The sequence below is a fragment of the Simochromis diagramma genome, unplaced genomic scaffold (assembly GCF_900408965.1).
Source record: "Simochromis diagramma unplaced genomic scaffold, fSimDia1.1 OVJJ01000061.1, whole genome shotgun sequence".
Lineage (NCBI taxonomy): Eukaryota > Metazoa > Chordata > Actinopteri > Cichliformes > Cichlidae > Simochromis > Simochromis diagramma.
Genome location: NW_024386945.1, coordinates 1,190,402 through 1,211,827, shown reverse-complemented (window position 1 = coordinate 1,211,827; position 21,426 = coordinate 1,190,402). Strand labels below are relative to the sequence as shown.

At 39.3% G+C, this 21,426-nt stretch overlaps 3 protein-coding genes across 3 annotated transcripts; 1 reads left to right on the top strand and 2 right to left on the bottom strand.

Annotated features, from left to right (window-relative positions):
• Window positions 1-140: 140 nt before the first annotated feature.
• LOC120737402 (V-type proton ATPase subunit S1-like) lies at window positions 141-5,883 on the bottom strand. Its single transcript, XM_040038074.1, has 10 exons — window positions 5,565-5,883; window positions 4,460-4,580; window positions 3,552-3,626; window positions 3,265-3,458; window positions 3,134-3,171; window positions 2,909-2,994; window positions 2,585-2,811; window positions 2,434-2,469; window positions 1,111-1,348; window positions 141-1,004 (listed from the first exon to the last, which is right to left on the bottom strand). The coding sequence occupies exons 1-10, from the start codon at window positions 5,681-5,683 to the stop codon at window positions 792-794; spliced, it is 1,347 nt and encodes a 448-aa protein (XP_039894008.1). The 5' UTR covers window positions 5,684-5,883; the 3' UTR covers window positions 141-791.
• A 2,143-nt stretch (window positions 5,884-8,026) lies between these two features.
• Window positions 8,027-14,915, top strand: gdi1 (GDP dissociation inhibitor 1). The gene is made up of 11 exons (XM_040038062.1): window positions 8,027-8,326; window positions 9,292-9,399; window positions 9,578-9,677; window positions 10,440-10,574; window positions 10,660-10,858; window positions 11,038-11,169; window positions 11,272-11,371; window positions 11,517-11,688; window positions 12,328-12,472; window positions 12,585-12,639; window positions 13,634-14,915. The coding sequence occupies exons 1-11, from the start codon at window positions 8,282-8,284 to the stop codon at window positions 13,784-13,786; spliced, it is 1,344 nt and encodes a 447-aa protein (XP_039893996.1). The 5' UTR covers window positions 8,027-8,281; the 3' UTR covers window positions 13,787-14,915.
• A 999-nt stretch (window positions 14,916-15,914) lies between these two features.
• Window positions 15,915-19,249, bottom strand: LOC120737396 (inter-alpha-trypsin inhibitor heavy chain H6-like). Its single transcript, XM_040038064.1, has 4 exons — window positions 19,075-19,249; window positions 18,871-18,984; window positions 18,406-18,789; window positions 15,915-17,257 (listed from the first exon to the last, which is right to left on the bottom strand). Exons 1-4 carry the CDS (start codon window positions 19,103-19,105, stop codon window positions 16,995-16,997), a joined length of 792 nt encoding a protein of 263 aa, XP_039893998.1. The 5' UTR covers window positions 19,106-19,249; the 3' UTR covers window positions 15,915-16,994.
• Window positions 19,250-21,426: the final 2,177 nt, after the last annotated feature.

Genomic DNA, 21,426 nt, shown 5'->3' with positions numbered 1-21,426 from the left:
TATGACCTCAAAATAATGAAATAAAACAACTGCAACTGAGGGGCCCACAACTTCAGAATTACTTAGGAATTTATAGATTTATTTGCAATTAAACAAATCATATTGTACTTCATTGCAAATGCACATCAATATTTTTTTTGAAAACAAGGCACTGTTATTAAAATAGCTGATAACCCAGAAGCAAAGGGTAAACCTTAAAGGCAAATGAAGTCCTTTTATACAAATAAATTACTTGCCAAGAAAACATTGGATATCAGTGTCATTTAAGCCATGACAAGTGGCCACAGAACTGAATCCAAGGTATGTTATTGGGAAAAACAGCAGCACTACACAACACATCACAAATGATCATTTATATACACAGGCACTTCTTTCATTAACAGTAGTTTTTAAATTACAGTCAGGCTGGGGAAATTAAAATAAAAAATTAAGAACTGAGGTCTGAAACGGTCCTACAGCATTTAGCGATCACATTCGTGTTGGCAAGGAAGTCATTCCATGATATGTGTGCAAATTATTTTAGTAAAAATACTAGCTGTATCTGGCACACGCTCTAAAATGATAGTCATTAAAAATACACTCTGGAACCTGTAAAATATGGCAATATGACGTGGAATGTGCCAAAATAACTGTGGAAGGACTCAAAAGAAACACACATTAAAGAAAAAGACCCAAAAACACAAAAGCTAGAAGGCAAAGGGATACTTTCTTTGATCAACAAAGGGGCACTCAAAAACTGAGGAGTGGATGTTCTTACTTTTTTTTTTTTTTTTTTTAAGTAAAAAAGTGATTTACTCTGACTGAGGCACTGAAATTGATGGGCCTTTGGGGTCATCGAACCGATCCATGGTGTTAATCTGCATGATCATGTGCAGACCGTACACTAAAATTAGCAGCGTAAGGAGCACAGTCACCAGTCCCATCCAAATTGCTGGGGTGAAGAAGCTTGCACAGTCACTGGCGTAGGAGAAGTTTGTGCTGTTGGCCAACCCAAAGCCCTGAATCTGTATAAAAACAGAAAACAATTATTTAAGAAACCCTTCATCAACACACCTCTTCGTGCATTGGTGTTTGACTTTAAAATTAGCAAATGCGGCACTATATTTGTACCTGGAAGTCGATAAAATTTAGCCTCCATTGAGATGAATTTCTGTCTGTTGTGTTTGTGTGGAGCAGGATATCTCCGAAGTTGGCGACAGACTGGCAATGAAAGGAATACTCTGCGGGAGCATAGATGTCACGGCTCGCGATGTAAGATGCACTGAGGTTAGCGTACTGCAGCTCAACTGCATCCAGGGAGAACCATTCTCGTGCAGAGACAGAATAGAAACGCTTGCTCATTGAAAAACTGGAGATCAGCAAGAGAAGGATGGTCAGAAAGCGTATCAGTGTAAAAAGCACAATCACTGTTTAACTATTCTTTCCAAACTAGTTGTTCTAAACTCTTACATATCCGTGAAGGATTTTAAAATAAACAGATGCTAGCAGTGATATTAAAAATATAGTATATTTTTTTAAAAGTCTGAAACATTAAACATTACATGGAAATAATATCTCTACTGCAGAGATTGAGAAAGTTATTTTTGCCTTTTTAGAAAACAAGAAAACTTTGTTTTTGAAAAAGAGAATTGTCTTCAAATGGAAGCCGTGATTTCAGGAATTTCAACAAAATACTTCATTTTTTGAAACGCGTTCTTACTAAGAATTAAACAGGAAGATCCCATTTATCACTTAAACATAAATCCACATTAATTTAGCAACCCTATTTATAAAAATGCCTCAAGATGATCATTTTATGAACTCTGTTGTGTGATAAGAAAGCTGTAAAAACATCAAATTGCTTAATACTTGCACAAAGGCTTGGCCTCCTAGTTGTGTAAGTTTCTATGTTGAAACTAGACAGAAAATAGTCCTTGAGCTAAAATGTCCATAGTGACAACCCCCACTGCTCACTGCTTCCAAGATGTGTGCAAAATAAAAATAACTAAAATGCATCAGCTACAAACAAAGTGAACCAAATGACCAGCTGTTGACTCCAAGATTTTAAATGTCAGGTAAATGTCATTTTGTGTTTCAATTGTAGAACAAAGTGATCTCTTAGAGAAAGCAAAGCAACAGAACGCCTCATTCATGCCAGCACTGTGCTGCACCCATTAGTACACACTGTCACTCACAAACTTCTTTTTAAACAGGGTGTGGGCAGAAGCAGCAGCGGCTCAGCTAGATTTAAAGCCACACACACTGAAAGAACCGGTTTGGAAAAGCAGGGGTGTAGTGCGTGATATTTAAAGAGTAAATACAAATACATAGAAATACTATTGCTATGGTACATTGAGCACAATATTGAAAAGCACATCCTGGGGACATGTTAGAGTTATTAACTAATTGAAAAGGTACAATTTTGAATCTTTAATAAGCAACTTTTTGCCTTACCTTAATGTAAAGCCTGATTGGTAACTAAGCACAAGCCTGAAATGAGAAAAAAATAAAACATGCAACTGATTATTTCTCTTTAAAAAACAAAAAAGCATAAACTCATCACAGGCTGGATATTGCTTTGGGAAATAATGAAAGGCCACTTTACCGTGAGGTACTGCCATTACACAGTGATCCAACAAGAGAAGGTACATCCTGAGCAAGGTCGATCCATGGTGAGCTCGGACTCAGTCTGACAGTGAGATTTTGAGCCCACAGCATTATGCAGGGACCACCAGATACATTAAACATGATGGGAGGCTTAACTTCAGGTCCATCTGCTTGTAGCAAGGACCGACCCACTGGCTGATCAGAAATCTGGGTTTCTGAAATCACCTGCAAAGTTATCAAAATGTTGTTCATTCTCAAAAAATACCCAAACATTGAGAATGTGTTATAATGTGGCACGTTTTGACTAATTTTAAAAACATACTCGTGATGGCTGGAATCCTGTGTATATTGCAGTGTATGGGATGTTTTTTGCTTTCATTGAACTCAGAACTTTTCCAATAATTTCATCTGTTGACAGCAAAATGCATTCAAATTATACACAAATCAAAATATAACATATAATGCTGACTACAATTATACATGTTTGTAATTGTAAATGTCATATACAGTTATAAATGTTTTTAATCCTCAGCACTTAAAAACATACCATTCTCATGTAGGACTTCCTTGCATGACTTCTGTAAGCTACAAAACAATTTAAAAATAATAGACTTTAAGTATTAATTAAAAACAGATAACTGATTATTCAATATAACTTTGAACAAAACAAAATCTCACCTGCTACAATAAGGAAGATTGATGAGCAGGAGGTTGCTGACAGACGTTTTGATAGTCAGATGTGAGAGAGTGTCTGCATCGACGAGCACAGGCGAAACACCGAGCTTCTCCTGCAGCAGAGCTGCCATTTTAAAGGAACCAGACCACTCCAAGGCAGGCAGTGTCACTTTTGAGGTAGAAGACTGCATTGCATCCTGAAAAGGATCAAGTGGGCACAATTATCAGTCTGTTTGTCTAGGAAAAAACTATATTAATTTTGGACTAACATATAGTTTATAAAAACATACCTCAATGTTTTTAAAGGCACTATCCTCCTTATTCCCAAATACGCCACCAAAGACTGTGAAGTCATCTTTGCTTAACTAAATACAAAAAAGGAAATAATTCTTGAATTCAGGAAGACTTTAATAACTAAAACATTTACCAGTCCCATTAACTCACGAGCAATTAATTTAGCAGCTAAATTGACTGAATGCCATTCATAATCAGACATTATTTTAACGGAATTCTTTTTTTAATGGCTCAGTTTGTATTTATCATTCTTTAAAAAAAAAAAAAATACAGCCTGTACAAATTACATTAATTTGGACAATTATTATCTGCTACTTCTTTCATTTTCTTTGTTTCAGTAATACTAGGAAAAACTACATTTCAAATCTTAATGTCTGTTTGAGTGACTTGTTGTGTGTATGCATGACAGTATGCTAGTGTGCCAAAATATGAGTGAACTGGCGGCTCCACGATACCTCAATTGACAACAAACTGGAATGAAATCATTGTCACGTTCACACTTTTCACGCAAGCTACATCTAAAGGAATATCTTGTTTGTGCTTGTGTAGTTGATTAAAAGTCATAGAGGATTTACAATGACAATTTCATGACGATTACAGTCACGATTAAAAATATCACATGGGAAAATATAAATATATGGCTCAGTCACAACACTGAGTGTTCACCACCACCACAAAAAAAGACCCAATGTATCACAGAGGAACAGAGAAATGGGAAGTGATGCCAAAACTCACTGTCACACCACACTGTTGCAGTGTCACATGGGAATGCAGTACAACTACCCCATTTTGCACAACTTGCATATAAAATGACTAGCTTTCAAATCAACAAATGGTGAACAATTTAGTGACATAAACATATTCATTACAGGGCCAGAATCTAGTTTATGTGTCAGGTACTGACCTTGTCCTGCAAGAACAGCAGCACAGTGTGGGAGCCAGAGCTGAAGGCAGAGGTGAGGTAGGCACTCAGCTGCTCGTAAGATGCTATATGACCAGCTGTAGGTGAGGCCAGTGGTGGCAAGCTAAACATAAAGAAAAAAATAAATAAAGATGAATTGTGATATTAAGTGGTTCAGTTGCACTGACACATTTTTTGAAAATGCTGAAAATCCCAGCGGCTTTTATTATGAAGCACAGTACTTCATTTTTAAAAGAGACCCATTAGTCAATCAAATGAATCCTCTGAATAGGCCCCAACAAAACTGTGTTTCCTGTAAAGCTGGCATAACATTATACACATATAAGAAATGTCTAAATAACAACAACAAAAATAACAAATCAGATATTCATCCTATCATCAAAGAAAACTATTTTGGTATATCAACCTTGCTTTGTCCTCCTGCTTAACACACCACCTCATACAGTAGTATACTTCCACATTTTAAATTCCTGTGTGCATCATCCTAAGGAAGTGCAGTACCCTAGTAAAACTCACTGTCTGTAGTGTAAATGTGTTTGATCTTACAGCAGATGAAGATCAACAACATCAGAATAAACATATCTACTAGCGCTAAAGAGCGTCAGGTTAGGGGTTAAATCAGGGAGACTCCTGTGGGTTTTTTCAAAATTAAGAAATAAAAGGATGGCCATTATGAACAAATTGTAACAAAACGCACAAGCAAATCTCTACAATTTATGTGTAAATACTCCTCTATATATTTAGCATCTAGACTTTAAACGATTGGTGTTTGCTAGGTTTGCTGTAAATTTAAGTTAATTTGTAAATTTGTGTAGTAACCTGTAAATTGTAAATGCTATAAATCTTTTTCTGTCATTTAATGGTCGGGAATTGCACAGCTACAAGCATTTCACCCCCATGTCATACTGTGTATGGTTGTGTGTGTGTGTGTGTGTGTGTGTGACAAATAAAATTTGAATTTGAATTTGAATAGGTTGGGCAGCAAAGTAGCTAGAAGAGTTAGCATTCGAGTTAGCATACAAGATAACTTTGCCGGTAGTTAAAGTGAGTTTTGCTGAATGAATAAGTAAGAAAAACTAAATATTACCGTTCACTGGACCACATAAGAAAAGGCACTTGAGACGTGGCGCTCCCCAAGGCGAAAAAAGGGGCGAAAAGTAGAATATAAAGACCCATTAACCGAGTGGAGCTCCTCGAACCTGCCATTTTCGTTTAGACTTTTCCGTAACTCTATGCTCACGTGACCCACACCACCTGACAGTCATGTGCTGAAGAGATGACTTCCTGCTTGTTTCATTCAGCCCGAACAGCCCGCAGCAGCTGCTGACACCAATGACACACTACAGCTTTGCTCTCAGTTGAGCATTTCCAGGGGAGAAACCGCTACAGTACCACCAGCTGACCACATTGCTTAGAAGAACAATTGATTCTTTAAAGTATGGTGTGCGTGTGTTTGTGTGTGCATGTGTGTGCGTTTAAACAAATACGGTAGTCTTCCATTATTACTTCATTTATATCCACATTTTCTTTTTTTCACACTTTCATTTAGGGCGTAGACTAATTGGCCAAGATACTCTTAAGCGTTTAAGAGTTAAAGTGTTAAATTCCCTCTTTGTTTCATGTCCTAACAATTACAAATAAGTAATTGAGTAAATAATAAATAGATAAATAAATCAGTCTAAACATTTATTTAATTGAAAAGCCACTCCTCAAAAAAATAAAAAAACAACAACAATCCAACAACCCTCTATGAGCAAACACTTGGGAAGGAAAAACTCCCTTTAAACAGGAAGAAATCTCCAAGAGAACCAGGCTCAGAGAGGGGCAGCCATGTGCTGCAATGGGTTGGGGTGATGGGAGAAAGCCAGGACAAAAGATTCATTGTGGAAGAGAGCCAGAGATGAATAATTACTAATAATTAAATAAACAGTAGCCTAATAACAGTTATGTTAATGCTGTAGTTACTTATCATTTTACCTGTCCCAAAAAGCATAATTATGCTAACATCTTACTGCTGAACTCCTATGTGATATTATCAAATGTAAGGCATATATAAACCTCAACATCACGGTAACATAAAAAGGATAATATATTAATCATTCAGTGATCATGACTGCATAATTAACTCTGTATAACAAATACTTTTACTTTAGCTACTTGGGACTGTAGGTAGCGTTTCACAGCCAAAACAGACTACTTAAATAGGAATGTGACATTTACTTAAAAAAGAGGCCTAAATGCTTGTTTAGCCACTTTGCAGAAAGGTTATCCAAATCTTTTGCAGCACTGCTTTTCTTGTAACACCGTCTTTATTGGGAGACAGGGCTGCAGAAAAGACACTGTTCTTAATAATATTTAAATCCGATCAAACATTACGACCCCCTGCCATACTCCTGGTCCCCCACCCCACACCCCTGTACCACCCCGTTAAAAAGAAAGAAAGAAGAAAAGCTTGGAAACACCCCTGCTGTAAAGGCCTAGTGCGTGCGCTCAGTCAGTGAAAGCAACTCCCATCCACACAGCTGTAGCAGCGGAAGGATATCTCTGCCTTCATCCACGCAACGCTGCGCCTACAACTGGGAAGGAAAGATAGAATAAGAAATTAGAGAACACAAACATTGTGGTTTCAAAATGGCCAAAAACAAAAGCCAAACTCCACAACAGCACAGCCCCTGTGTAAAATAAACAATCGCCAAAGCCGGCTCAAAGCGACGCCTCTCGCTTTGCAGCTTGAGTCCATTGTGTGCAGTGTTGCCAACTCCTCAGTAAGGAAAATCGCTATTGGTTGTCCTAAAAGTCGCTAGAAGTCGCCAAATGACGTCATCGCCTAATTTGCATAATTGGTCATGCTAATGTAATTGTAACCTACGCTGTTGGAGAGAGAAATAACATCGTGGAAGAGACATAAAGTGAGTAAAAAACGTCCTAAATGCAGTTAGAATTTATTTAAAACTACAAATTAAATTTCTTTTTGCAATTATTGTTTTTTAATGTCACAATTCCAACCCTGCTCCTTTATCCAGGCCTGGACCGGCAAAAGTGACCCGATATTGGCACTCTGGTGGAGTTACTTTGTGTGTGAGAGTGTGTGTTTATAAGTAGTTTTAAACCTTGTGATCCACAAAACAGCATAACAGTAAAAGAAGAACTGACTGCGTTACAGTAGGAGCTTCGCTCATGCGCGATTTATTTGCCGTTTGCACGCACAGGTGTGAACGTCTCCTGCCCTGATAGCAGCTTGGGGAGGACTGTCCTCCGCCCGTGAGCGCTTTGCCACAGGTGACGTGCCCAAGGCAGCACCGCTGCTTGGTGAGAGTAAGAGCGATACGCGTTTTCACGTCAAAAAGTCGTCATAAATAAGTCTCCAATAACACCAGAAAAAGTCGCCAGATTTGTCGCTAGTCGCTTTTTAGAAAAAAAAAGTCGCTAAGGGGGTCTGAAAACTCGCTAAATATAGCGACAAAGTCGCTAAGTTGGCAACACTGATTGTGTGGCAGGATGGGAAATAGGGAAGGAGGATGCGCACTATTTGCCGACGCGCAGTGACATTGTTCTAGACTGCTCCACGATCAGGGCCATCTTTGGTCGTCCTCGCCGGTGACAGTGTGGACTGTGTATTCCATTGGTCATTTATACCCAATGATTAATAAATAATATTTTACTTTGAAGAGCAATTCAAAGGACCTGTGCAGAGACAGTGAGAGACAGTTACCCGGTTTGTGGACTAACCAATTTTATTTGCTTTCAATACCCTTCATTTCTCAAGGCAAAAAGAGGGCGAGACGGGAGAGGCGGTGAGACAACATGGATGAGGAATATGATGTGATCGTTTTGGGCACCGGACTCACAGTGAGTAGTCAAGCTTCGTTTTGTCTGCACAGAAACACACCGAATTGATTCTGTCAGCTTCCCAAAGGATGGTTTTAGCCAGACCAGAGGCCCGATATCCTCTATCCTAGCCAAAGAGTGGAAGCCTCTTGCTTCCCGGCGTGTCACATTAGAAATTTATCACAAGAGATGCGCTTTGGAAATAAACCGCACCAGCTGATCTGCTTGTACACGACGAGAAGCAAATAGTTCCTCGACCGGGAGTTGTTTGCTTTCCAGAGTCACAGCCGGCTCAGTGTTGTGTTACACCCAGCAGCATCTTTTAGGCGTAACCCTACAGTGTGTCATGGTCCTCTTTGCATAGGCAGGCCTCCATCCTGAGGTTGGCGCAGGCCTGAGCTCCGGTTTATTAAATGACAGAGCTTTTCACTGCTGCCACTATCGCCGCACTTTCCTTTCACTCATCACACCCTCTGCGGCAGAAGTGCGCTTTCTGTGCTATTCTCCCAGCTCTTTGCAGACACGGAAGCGGATATTCTGGTAGTTTTATAAATGGAATCAAATACAACGATGCATGTCCACACAATTTTTCTTTTTTATGTAATGCATTTTTAATTACATTATTATTATTATTATTATTATTATTATTATTATAGTAGCTACGTTGTTAAGACGATGCAATCACGCATGCGTACATCTTTTCCACTGTCCCCCGCATCCGTCTGTCAGAACCTCCTTACTTCCATTTACATTCAGTGTCTAAACTAAGCAGCGTGCCTATCTCTAATGATATGCTAAGGTCTAGACCAAAATACTAGAAACATTTCTCATCTTGACAACTTAAACTACACCCCTCAATGAATGATTCAACACATCCCTAAAACACTGGAGCCTTGACAGGAGAAGGATTTATTATAGGGCTGTTTTATACCTAAGAGTTATTGATGTGATTGATGTGTTGGATAAATAAATCCGTTTTCGTGCAGGAATGCATTCTGTCTGGGATCATGTCCGTGAATGGCAAGAAGGTTCTGCACATGGACCGAAACCCCTACTACGGTGGGGAGAGCTCTTCCATTACCCCCCTGGAGGAGGTAAGGACTTCTGGGATCTATAAAACCAATCAATAAACTTTTAATGTTTCTCAGTATATCTCATTTTACTTCAAGTCCCATCTGTCACCCTTTTACTGTCTTCATTTGCTAACTGCTTTATCATCTGTAAAGCCTCAGATTCGATGGGCCTCACAGGCTTTCCTTTCCTTTTCCACAGCTGTACAAGCGCTTCAGTCTGCCAGATACCCCACCTGAGTCAATGGGCAGAGGACGTGACTGGAACGTTGACCTCATACCCAAGTTTCTCATGGCCAACGGTTAGAATCCTGTTGCTAATTATATAAAGAAATGCCATAAAAGTTAGCACGTGATAAGTACACAAGAGCCAAAGGGCTTTTCAGACTATTCAACGGGGTAATTCTGGAGCTTAATACTGTAACTGCAAAATGCTTTAATTCTTCAAGGTTGGTCACACACTAACTGCTTGTTTAGGTGACTCTGGAGACCCGGCAATGTAACCTATTTAAGTGGCCAACACCTTTGCCAGCATTAATGCTTGTGGGTGGTGTTTTACCATGTCCTGGTGTTTTATAAGCAGTGCCATTCGTGACAGGAACAAATAAAATGCTGGGACTTTTTTCTCTCCTGGCCTTTAATCTTTGTTCCAATCAGTATTTTTTCAGAGGCCATCATATTTGTCCATGAAGTTTTTCCACTTTTTTGTGCATTTCCTCATATTTATTCTAGTAATTTTCAAAATCCCCCACCAGGAATCTGATGACATTTCTGAGTTCTTACATTAAGGCGGTGGCTGTTGTCCTCTTAGTGATCCATTCAAAAACTAGGGTAAAAAAGTAGCTGGAAATGCATAGGAGGAATCGACCAGACTAAGCAGGCGAAATACAATAGCTGTGGGATTTGTTAACGCGACATATAGTTATATTTCCTGTGAGGTGCGCGTCATGTTACAGCATGTTATGTTGTAGGCTTTCAAGGGATTTGTGGTTATGTTGTATATGTAGTGTGGATTTAACACAGAGCCTGTAAGATGTTGCGTGTGTTTGCCTCCCTGATTGCAGGTCAGCTTGTTAAGATGCTGCTATACACAGAAGTGACACGGTATCTGGACTTTAAAGTAGTGGAAGGCAGCTTTGTCTACAAAGGAGGAAAGATCTACAAGGTGCCATCAACTGAGACTGAGGCACTAGCTTCAAGTAAGTCACCTGAATGTTGTCTCATTACGTTTTGCACGCGATGACGTCGACAGTAGAGTGCTGAAACCTCGGTTTGAATTCACAGATCTGATGGGAATGTTTGAAAAGAGGAGGTTTCGAAAGTTTTTAGTCTTTGTGGCCAATTTTGATGAGAATGACCCCAAGACCTTTGAGGGCGTGGACCCTAAAACCACAACGATGAGGGACGTTTACAAGAAGTTTGACCTCGGCCAGGATGTCATTGACTTCACTGGCCACGCCCTGGCCCTCTACAGGACAGATGAGTAAGAACAACATCACCCATCATCAACCGTTTAATTGTTTATTTCTGCTTAATGTCACAGTTGCATGCTTTCAAATATGAGTCACAGATGTTCTTATCAGGGAATACCAAGGGTTTATTGTTATTATGTGCTTAAACAGATACCAATGGGGTTCTCACATTGCTTTTGCTCCACTTCAGCTATCTTGATGTTCCTTGTTTGGAGACGATCAACCGTATCAAACTCTACAGTGAATCACTGGCACGGTATGGCAAGAGCCCTTATCTCTACCCCCTCTATGGTCTGGGAGAACTGCCACAGGGCTTTGCCAGGTATTTTAACTTAAATTAAACTTCTGATATTTATGATGGAGTCTGTCATAACTATCAAAACCACTCCTCGAGTTAACGGATCGTACTCGTTTGTAATCTTAGGTTGAGTGCAATCTATGGAGGAACCTACATGCTGAACAAACCTGTGGATGAGATCGTGATGGAAGGTGGAAAAGTGATTGGAGTAAAGTCTGAGGGCGAGGTAAAGCAGATTCTGCCTTATTGTCCACAGCTACACAAGTTTAACAGTATCATTACAAATTTTAAAGTGGTTACGCCTAAGGTTTATTCAGACAAATGCACTTAGCCAGCAGACTCACATCATTACTGTCTCGTTCCCACTGCAGGTGGCTCGTTGTAAGCAGCTCATTTGCGACCCTAGTTACATCCCAGACCGTGTCCGTAAAGCGGGTCAGGTGATCCGTGTGATCTGCATCCTCAGCCATCCCATCAAAAACACTAATGATGCCAACTCCTGTCAGATCATCATTCCTCAGAATCAGGTTAATCGCAACTCAGGTGAGCAATATTTTCTATACTCAATATTTCTGCTTTTTATTCTTCAAAGAAATGGTGCAGATTTAGTCCCCTACAGATTAAATTTAGATTCTTTTTTAACATCCCTAATCAATAAACATCAGACTCCATGTTAAATGTGACAAACTAGAAGTGATGAGATCTGCAGTTGCCCTTTTAGCACCTTTCTGCTAATAGTTTCAGTTGTACTGTTTTGATTTACTATCACTGTTACTCACCTGATTTAAACAGTAAAGTTGGATAAAATAAAAGAAGGAAGGAAAATAAGCACTATAGACAACTTGCTTGACAAGAAGAAGAAGAAAGACAATTTAAAAAAGTAACTTGTGCATATACTGGAGCAACCCTGAGATTTTTTTTTTTTTGTTAAAAAGTTATGGAAACAAAAGCAAAGCTAAAGGAAATGAGATATGAGACACACAGCAGGTGGCTAGAAACATGACTCCAGATGAATGCTTATATAAACAGGCAACTGTTTACTCAACTGGGACGATAACGTGTCAGTGTGTATACAGCTCGTTCCTGCTGCCTCCAAGTGGACAAAAACGTCAATTAATCCAGCTTGAAGTTAACTCTTGATTTAACCATCTCTTCCTGTTAACTCCTTTGTCTGTTCTTTAGACATCTATGTGTGCATGATCTCCTATGCTCACAACGTGGCGGCCCAGGGGAAGTACATCGCTATTGTCAGCACCACCGTGGAAACCAGTGAACCTGAGAATGAAATTGAGCCAGCTCTGGAGCTGCTGGAGCCCATCGACCAAAAGTGAGTCCCACATTTTACTTCTTGCTTATTCAAATTCATGTATGTTTTTAGTTACATGAGGGGGGGGGGACGTATATATAACTGGGATAAATCACATTTTTTTTCCCCGCAGGTTTGTGGCTATTAGTGACCTTTATGAGCCCACAGATGATGGTACTGAGAGCCAGGTGAGACATTTTTTCCAAGGGTAACATCCAGAAAAAATATTGTATTTTACAAGATAACAAATTAATACGCTGCCACAACTAATACGGCTGAGTTGAAGGGTCAGTTGACCACTTTGTTGCAAAGAAATGTTGTACTAGATAGGTAATTATCATTCTATCATAGACTGTGCATAGAAGATGGCTGTAGTGATGATCTAGTGATGTCACTTGTATCGTGATCTCCTTTTTGGAAGCTTCAATTTTATGGGCAACAGCTGGCCCGCTTGGTTATTTTGGACCCAGAAATGGATGAGAGTTTGCATTCCTTTCAAGTTAACAAGTTTGGTTAGCAAGAGGCACCCATAAACTGTATGAGTACATAAAATAGATGCAGACACCTGCTAATTAGTGCTAAGTTCCATACAGAACGGTAGAATTCACTCACCAAATGCATAGCGCTTTTAATACAGTTAAATGCAAGATATTTGACAGTTAATTGTTTTAAAAATAGCCCAAAAGACCTTAAATAAAGCCCAGATTTGTTTCTGCTCTAAAATGTTAGCATAGGAGGCTGTGGGGATTGACTCACTTTTGAAGCCAGCTTGTATGTGCATGTGAGGCGTTTAGGTGCCAGCTTGAAATTTTAGCTGCAAGCATCAGACTGCTCTAAACAATCAGATTCAGAGTTTTTTTCCCCTCTTGCCTCTGTATGATGTCACTATGAGTGGATATCCCTAATATGTTCATATTAGACACAGAGCTATGTTGTGTTTAAACCCTCTGTTTTCAGTCATTTACAAAGCTTTGTTAGGAGATGGGAGATAGATCTGCTTGTTTCAGACAGATGAACTGTGCAGGTGCACAGAGGCCTGGTATGACAATAAATAAGGATCATGCAAAGCTACTTTTGTATATTTTTGAATAAAAATGTGAAGCTGGAAATGAGCACTGCAGCCTCACAGACCTGCTAGCAATGCTGTAAAATCTAAGTCTTGTTATTGAACCTTTTCCTCAGATCTTCGCATCAAGGTCCTACGATGCCACCACTCACTTCGAGACCACTTGCAATGACATCAAGGACATCTACAAACGTACGACCGGGAGCGACTTTGACTTTGAAAACATGAAACGCAAACAGAACGATGTGTTTGGGGAGGATGAGCAGTGAGCTAGAGAGGGGGGGCTTCTGAGAGAGGGCAAGGCTGGGAAAGGAGGTGGATGCAAAACTGGAGGCAACGGGGCTTTCAGTAGAGGGCCGGGGCTGCCTAAACAGTGCTTTAAAAGCAAAATGGGTAAAATGTGAGAGTGGTGGAGAGGGTGTGCGTCTGAGCTTCTGAGCCCGTCTTCAGCCGTTTGCCTCCACCTCCTCGCGTCGCTCTCTCTCGTCCTCTCTTGGCACGCATTCAGACACATAAATGCTCACAGACACACACATACACGCTTTTCAAATGCTCACATTCCCTTTCTCTGTCACTGAAAAGCAGGGTTGATATGGTTTTTCATTCCATTGTAGAATTTACAGTATAATCATGTCTTAACTATTAGCATTAGAGGTGAATTTATTACTTGTTGTTGGCAATTTCCAAAGCATTTCATTCCTCCTGTAACATCTTTCTCCTCATATCAGAGGTTGGGTCGATGGAAGGTTGATGGCACCGAGAGGTCTCAACAGATAGCTCTGACATGAGAGATGTGTAACGGCTTAGTGTAGAATCCTCTGGAAGGGTCACCTCCAGTGGACGTGCATGCATCTTTTACACACAGTAGTATTGTACATAGATTCAAATGACACTGCGGTATGAAGGCTGGACCATTCCACGCATCACTCCTGTCAACCCTGCTTTCACTTTTCTCTTACTTGGTCTTTTACCTGTGTTTCTTCAATAGATGCCGCTCATTTTGGCAAAATCTGTTGGTCGGGCAAAAACAGAAAAAAAAAACAAAACAAAAAAATGTGATGAAAAGTTACATATAAATGGGCTGTTCTGTCAGCTGATAGTGCTCACTTTGCAATGCTGTTGTGTTTCCTGTGCTAGCAGGCAAGCTAATCAGTGGCTACTAACTGTCAACCCTTCCCTCCTGAAAAAGAAAAACACAAAAAAAGTTTGTTTATCTCTGTTGTGTGATGTCACTTTTGAATTTGAATAGTTTACTTTCTAACATTTTAAATTATTGAAGAGTTTTATTTCTATATGCTTGGTGCACATTTCACTGGCTGAAGTTATGAAGTTTACAGAGCAGAGGATGAAACCGTGGTCTTCGAGTTGAACATTTACAAGAAAAAGGGATCATTGGGGCAAAAAGGCATGGTGAGGATTTGTCTTGTGTTAGGTGAGGGTTTCTGTGAAGAGATCTGGAAGATTTTTGAAATGGTGAAGGATAAGAATGTATGTGAGGAGATTGTTGTCTTGGCGAAGTTTCACTTGCGGGGGAAGAGAGTGAAGACTGAAATTTCGGCTCTCAGTGGAAGCACCAGATCGTGTCTTGGTTGTTTCAACCCTTGTGTTTGTCATTGAGATAAGTCATTGCCCTTGGGATTAAAACTCAGAAAAAAATTGTAGTGTGACATAGAGGGAAAAGCAAGAAATTTTCAAAAGACTGTAGCATAGCATAAGTATGAAACCACAGTTCCAAGTGCCGCCCCATGAGAGTGAACCAAGATGCTTTTATTTGGTTGTAGCCTTAATTTTGGGTCTAATTCAAATGTTTGGACCCATTCAAAACATTGACTGCTTTGTTTTTACTAACATGTAGTGGGAGGCCAGTCTTGTGCCAAAACTGGTGATTCTGTTATTGGCAAAGCTCGCTGACATTAAAAGTTTGGTGGTGTATGTTGCTCTGCAGAGCTGGCTGAACACTATAGAGAGGATGCTGTTTCCTACCGAGTCAGAGGTGTTATTGTACACCTGAGACAGTTCCTCATATCTCTGCAGTGCACAGATTGATCTGTGGCTTGGCTCGTTATGGATCAAAACAAACACGAGATGCTACGATCCATTTTACTTTACTGAAAACTGAAGCGGTTCCATTTCACTTTATCCACCGCGACCAACCCCTTGACAACTCTAAACAAAGTTATCGCGTCTGGGGTGTTGACGTGTCTTATCTTTGAGCTCTATTTATTTGAATTTCGCTGACGTATCGTGGAAGGGTTTACGTCAAATGCTGAATATGCTATGCTAATAGTTTACGTTCTGATGATAAAATGGATTTGAAACGTTATGCACACCGATTTCTTTTGTTTGTTTATTTGCTGTGTCATGTGTTATGTTTACCTAATTTAGTGATCATTCCAGTGTTGCATCAGGATTTAATGATTTTTAGCATTCCTAAGAAACAGGTTTTGATGGAGGGACAACAGCAGCAGTCAGTCATAGATCTGGAGTCAAAATCGATACAGCTGTGTGTTCGCACTGTGCGTCATTTAACATTGTGTGTGCTCTTCATCCTGGAAACACATTATCTGGTGATAACTGGAATACTGTTTACTTCTTGAACATAGATATATCTGAAGCCCCCCACCCACCCTTCCTCAGCATCAGATACTATCCTCTTTTTTATTTATTGAAAACAAAAGCCTCATGTGTGGTTGTACTGTTTAGTATGGCCTTTGAAAACCACTATTGACAAATATCCCTTGAAATTGACAAAAGAAATAGACTGAGTAGTAGAAAACTTACTGTCCTTGTTTGATCACTAGTATGTGAACAATGCCTAATGTCTTGTGTAACAAATAAAATGAATTAAACTATGAATGAAATGACAGAAAAATAAAAAGCACATGGCAAACCTGGAAAAGACTGATTTGTGTTGCTTATTAAAGATGCAATGCTGACACGGGAAGTTTATCTATACACACATACATACATTAATGTTTTATATACACTTGTACTAAAAATACAACTTATTGAATTACACTATGATTACAAGTAATTCTGAAAGATAGCTTTTGACTATCAAAAATTCAATCATAAAATATAAGAATAATCTGATAAACAACTTGTAAACAGGGTTGTTTTGCAAGACATTTTGGAGCATGCGCAAACTGCTGCAGCAACCATTGGATATTTTGTAGTTGCCATGCGACCAGGAGTACATTGCGTCTCTGTCATAGATACGAAGCTTGAATCTGGTTCAAATTCAGTGGTGGAGATGGAACAGGAGCACCATTCAATCCTTTGCTGTATTTACTTCTTTACAGGAAACTTTTCTTTGCAGTCTGTAATCTGTCCCACCCTTCCAGAATACCATTCAGGCAACTAACCCAGTTGGATCCCAGCTTTGGTTCATCCTTTTGTGATAACCTATCCACATTACCTGCTGTGACTTGAGCTGTGCAGCAAACAGACAACATGGTGGAAATGACTCGGCTAGAATTACACATGATTCACCACGTAGCTCTCATACGAATGACCCAGTAGTCTCTCTATCTCTGTCTTGGGCACCACCCAGCAGCTGCTTCGGTGGCGTTTTTGCACCGAGTCCTTCAGCGTCTTGTCTTGCAGGGTAACTGGCATTTGCTCTGATCCCCACCTCAGGATCCCCCTGGCCAGAATTTGTTCCTTCTTAACTCGATGAAGACCTTCATCCACGTAGTCTTTCACCACTGTTATATTAATGTCAGCGCGTTGAAACTGGCCTGCAGATGGATAAAGGACAGAAATGATGAGAAGTAACAACTTAAACTCACTTCCTGTATTCATCTATAAGTTTGAGGTATCCGATTATTATTTTTTGACACTTGATTGATATATGGCTTGAGTAAATAAGCACGTTTGATTGCTCTATTTATCATTTACATTTAACACTAAGATCATAGACTGTACATAAAAGATGGAAAGTGTCTTCGAGTCTAAAAAGTAAGGCCTTCTGTAGTGTGCTACATTCTTTTGTTAAAAGTTTTAAAATCCATGTGTACAAGAGATTGTTTACATAATGCTTGTTTGGTATATTACAAAACAGTCATCATCACATCAAGTAGGCTGACAAGTCAGTACTGTATGAATATGCAGCAGCCCCCATTTACACTGTCAGGTCCACTACATTATTAATGATGCATCATACTTCAAAAAACTATGATGGTGAAATGCTTTAAATGGTAAAATAGTCAAATAAAATAGTAAAAATGATCAACAACAGGCTTCAAAGTAATGGTAATAGTGGCTACATAATCTTTTATATAGAGTCTATGATTAAGCAAAGAGACATACTAACCCCAAATCCCATTAGCTCCTTAGACTACCTTAACCTGCATGACTGAGAACCTACGCTGACACTTACGGTTGCGATGGGATTTAAACATTTGTAGCATTCGTTAGCTGATGTTTAGGTTGGCAATGGTAGAAATTAGAAAGGTTGTACATTAAACTGTTGACAGTGAGGTTTGCAGGTTTTTTTCTAGTAATCAGATCAGGAAAGAGATATTGATCCTGAATATTTTTGTTTATTTGCTATTTATTTTTTTATTACATTCAAGGGAACTATTGGCTGAGATGAAACATCTTCCAGAAAACTAAAGAAGTCCAGTCGTCTTCTTTTTTTAAGCTAGTAAGACTGAATACAACAACTCTCTTTCTATAACTGATATCACATCTAAAGAAATGAAAATTGAATGTCGTGGCCAGCTTTCTTTTAAACCACTGGGCACAATAGCCAACAGTGTAGTATTTAAAATGGTTTTATAAGTGGGAGCTTTTTATCTGCAATTAAGTATTTTAAGTGTTTTATGCCATATGTACCAAAACAAAACAACATATTTATTTTCAGTGGAAGCTTCAGTGTACGCACCCAGAAGGCCTTGGGTGGAGTCAGAAAGCCCTCGCCCATCTGTGATGTAAAAACCCAGGTGAGCCAACTGCAGGTAGCTTGGATGTTTATAATGATGGAACAGGACCAGGAACTGCACGCCCTCTGCCAGCTCGATCCAGCAGCTCTGGTGGTTGTCCACAGTAACAGTCACGCCTTGCCTCGTCACTGATCCCTGCTGATTGATGGGAAGCGTATCCCGCCCTTCACCTTCCAAAACTACAGCGTCCAGCGTGAGTGTGATCATGATGTCACCAGAGTTGCCCGTGACCGCGGAGATTGTGAGCTGGTCAAAGTAGTTTCGCAAACGGTCTTCAACACCATCTTTGGAGGGAGCCCCCATTAGGTGGCCATCTACAATGATATCTTGAAGAGAAAGGAGACATATGTAGACGTTTAAACACCAAAATTACAGTGTCAGATTATAGATCTTATTGCTCTGCATACTTCTCTCTGGGTCTTCCAGCAGTCTGAGGACATCATTAGCCCTGCCATCTACTGTGAAACACAGGTTTTGCTGAAGCTTTGCTAGCTGGACCACAAAATGAGGATCTCCATCAACTGCAAAAGATAATATTTAGTATATACATTAACTACTGAAATTAGTTTAAGGGCCTACTAAAGAGAAAATAAATAAAATGTTGACTCAACCTGATGAGGAGAATCCCCTGATGGCTCCCATTTTGGGTTGAGGCTCTAAAAACACAAGACATTCAGCTAAAGGACAATCCTCCTCACTCCCAAGCACTGAAACCAATGACAGGACTGTATTGCAAGCAGCATCTTTACAGTTAATGACTTTATATGCAGCTTTTGCATTCTCAAATACTCACCAAAAGTGTCAGTAATATACCCTGAAAATAAGTCAGACATGTATTGTAAAGAAACATTTCAGGTCGTAAGTGAGAGTAGAGTATTGCTTCCAATATACATTGAAAACTTACAGTTATCTTGATCGTCATCGTAATCATATTCATAGGTTGCATCATAGTCTGAGAAATGGAAACAATGTATGAAAAGCAGGTTCACTTCACACTGCACTGCTCACCAAAGGAGCTGATTTTAGAAATAACAGAATATAATGATTTAATCATGATGCTTACCTTTCACCAGGTCAATATCTATTTAATAGAAAAGATATGCAAATTATTACTGATTTATATTCTTCTCCTGTGCTGCATATGACAAGTTGTCATGGTGCATTTTAACAGCTAGATAATGTTACTGAATCTAAGAACTGTGTTTAAGAAGGATTCTGAGGTGCATTGATCTGACAGCTATAGGTACAGTATTTTAAAATGCAAATTTATCATTTTAAAATATATATAACACAATTTTGAAAAGCATTTGATTAATTTCCTCTTATGTTGTTTTTATAGTTTTATAGTTTTATTTTGTTTTATTTACTGTTATATTGTTTTATATTTCCATTTCCTGTGTTGTAAAGCACTTTGTGATTTTTTTATCTGTGAAAAGCGCTATATAAATAAATTTTACTTACTTACTTACTTACAATTATAAAATATGTTGTTTTTGCTTCAACATTGAAAATAAAGCATTTCTTTAATTCTTTAAAGTGAACATTTCCACCAGAGAATAATTTCCCCTCCAATGTTGTCAGATGCTTTAATTTCCAGAGACAATATTATGAAGGGGAACTATTATGCTCAGTTATCACTTTCTATTTTTTTTCATCCTATTTGTCCATCCCTCCTTCTTTGTCTTTGGATGAACTCGGTCAAAGTGAGGCATTTTCTTATTTTTCAAAATTTCCTGCTTTCGATAATACAGGAAAAATGTACAACAACACAACAACATCAGCTGAGTTCTTCAGTGACCTGCAGTAAGCTGAGCTTCCTTTGCCATACTGAACCAGGAAATTGGTCCTGGTATGAAATAAAGATACCCAAAGAGTGATCAGGATGTCAGCATTTAGCATATCTGACCACTACAGTATGTTCATTATGTACAAGAGTTTCATTTTGTGCATCATAGTTTTTTTTTTTTTATTAAACTTGTCCATAATCTCGAGAGTGTCCTAACTTTTTAGTCCTGCCCACTTGCAGTGAAGCCTTCTGTTTGTGAGGTGCTGCCAGTCAAGTTGTTTTTTTTTTTTTGCCTTTAATTAAAGCGTGTATTAACAGATTTCAGATGGCAGATAAATTAAAGAGCTATGTCAAGGTCCAGTATAAGATGAACAGGAATTATTCTAAACTTAGACTTATGCTAACCTACTCTAGAATCCAAGAATAAAAGTACAGGGCACTACAATAGGTCCCCTTTAAGTAAATTATATTCTAGTATATGATATAACTATTACTACTAACTCCAGTATAAACAGGTACAAATCTATACAAATATATACAAATAGCGCTTTGACTAACAAAGCGTTTGTTATTATAGAGAGGAAATCCAGTTTTACCTCGTCTTTGAATTTGAATGGAAGAAGAGACATCTAGTGGAGAGACAATAAACAGTTCAATAAATGATAAACAAACAGTCTACTCCTCATCATCCACCTTATAACTCCCAGGTTGCAAAAAAAGACTTTGACTGTGAATTAAGCTCAGCACACAACAGATGAGATGAGGTGTAACCTACCCAGAAGCTGTGCTGCCTCCCACAGTTGTTCCCCATCTGTTACACCAGGCATGGGAGCAAAGGTAGCTGACACTAGGGTGGCAATCCTCAGGTCTGTGTCAACATTTGATTTTGTGTTGTTGTTTTCCACTGCTGGAGCTGGAGCTGGAGTGGGAGAGGTTAGTGTAGATGACAAGTGAGTGAGGGAAGGAGTGCTTTCGGGCAGGTGAGCATATGGAGCAGACGAGGTGCTGTTCTCTGCTCTTAGAGTCACTTTGACAGGAGGGAGAGCTGCCCGTGCTGTACTGGGTAGGGGGGCAGGGTTAGTTCTGACTGAACTTAGTGGTGGTGAGAGACTGGTGGTGAATGTCAGCATAGGGGTGGTTGTGGGAGTATTTGGTTTCTTGGCATTGGGCAGGGGAG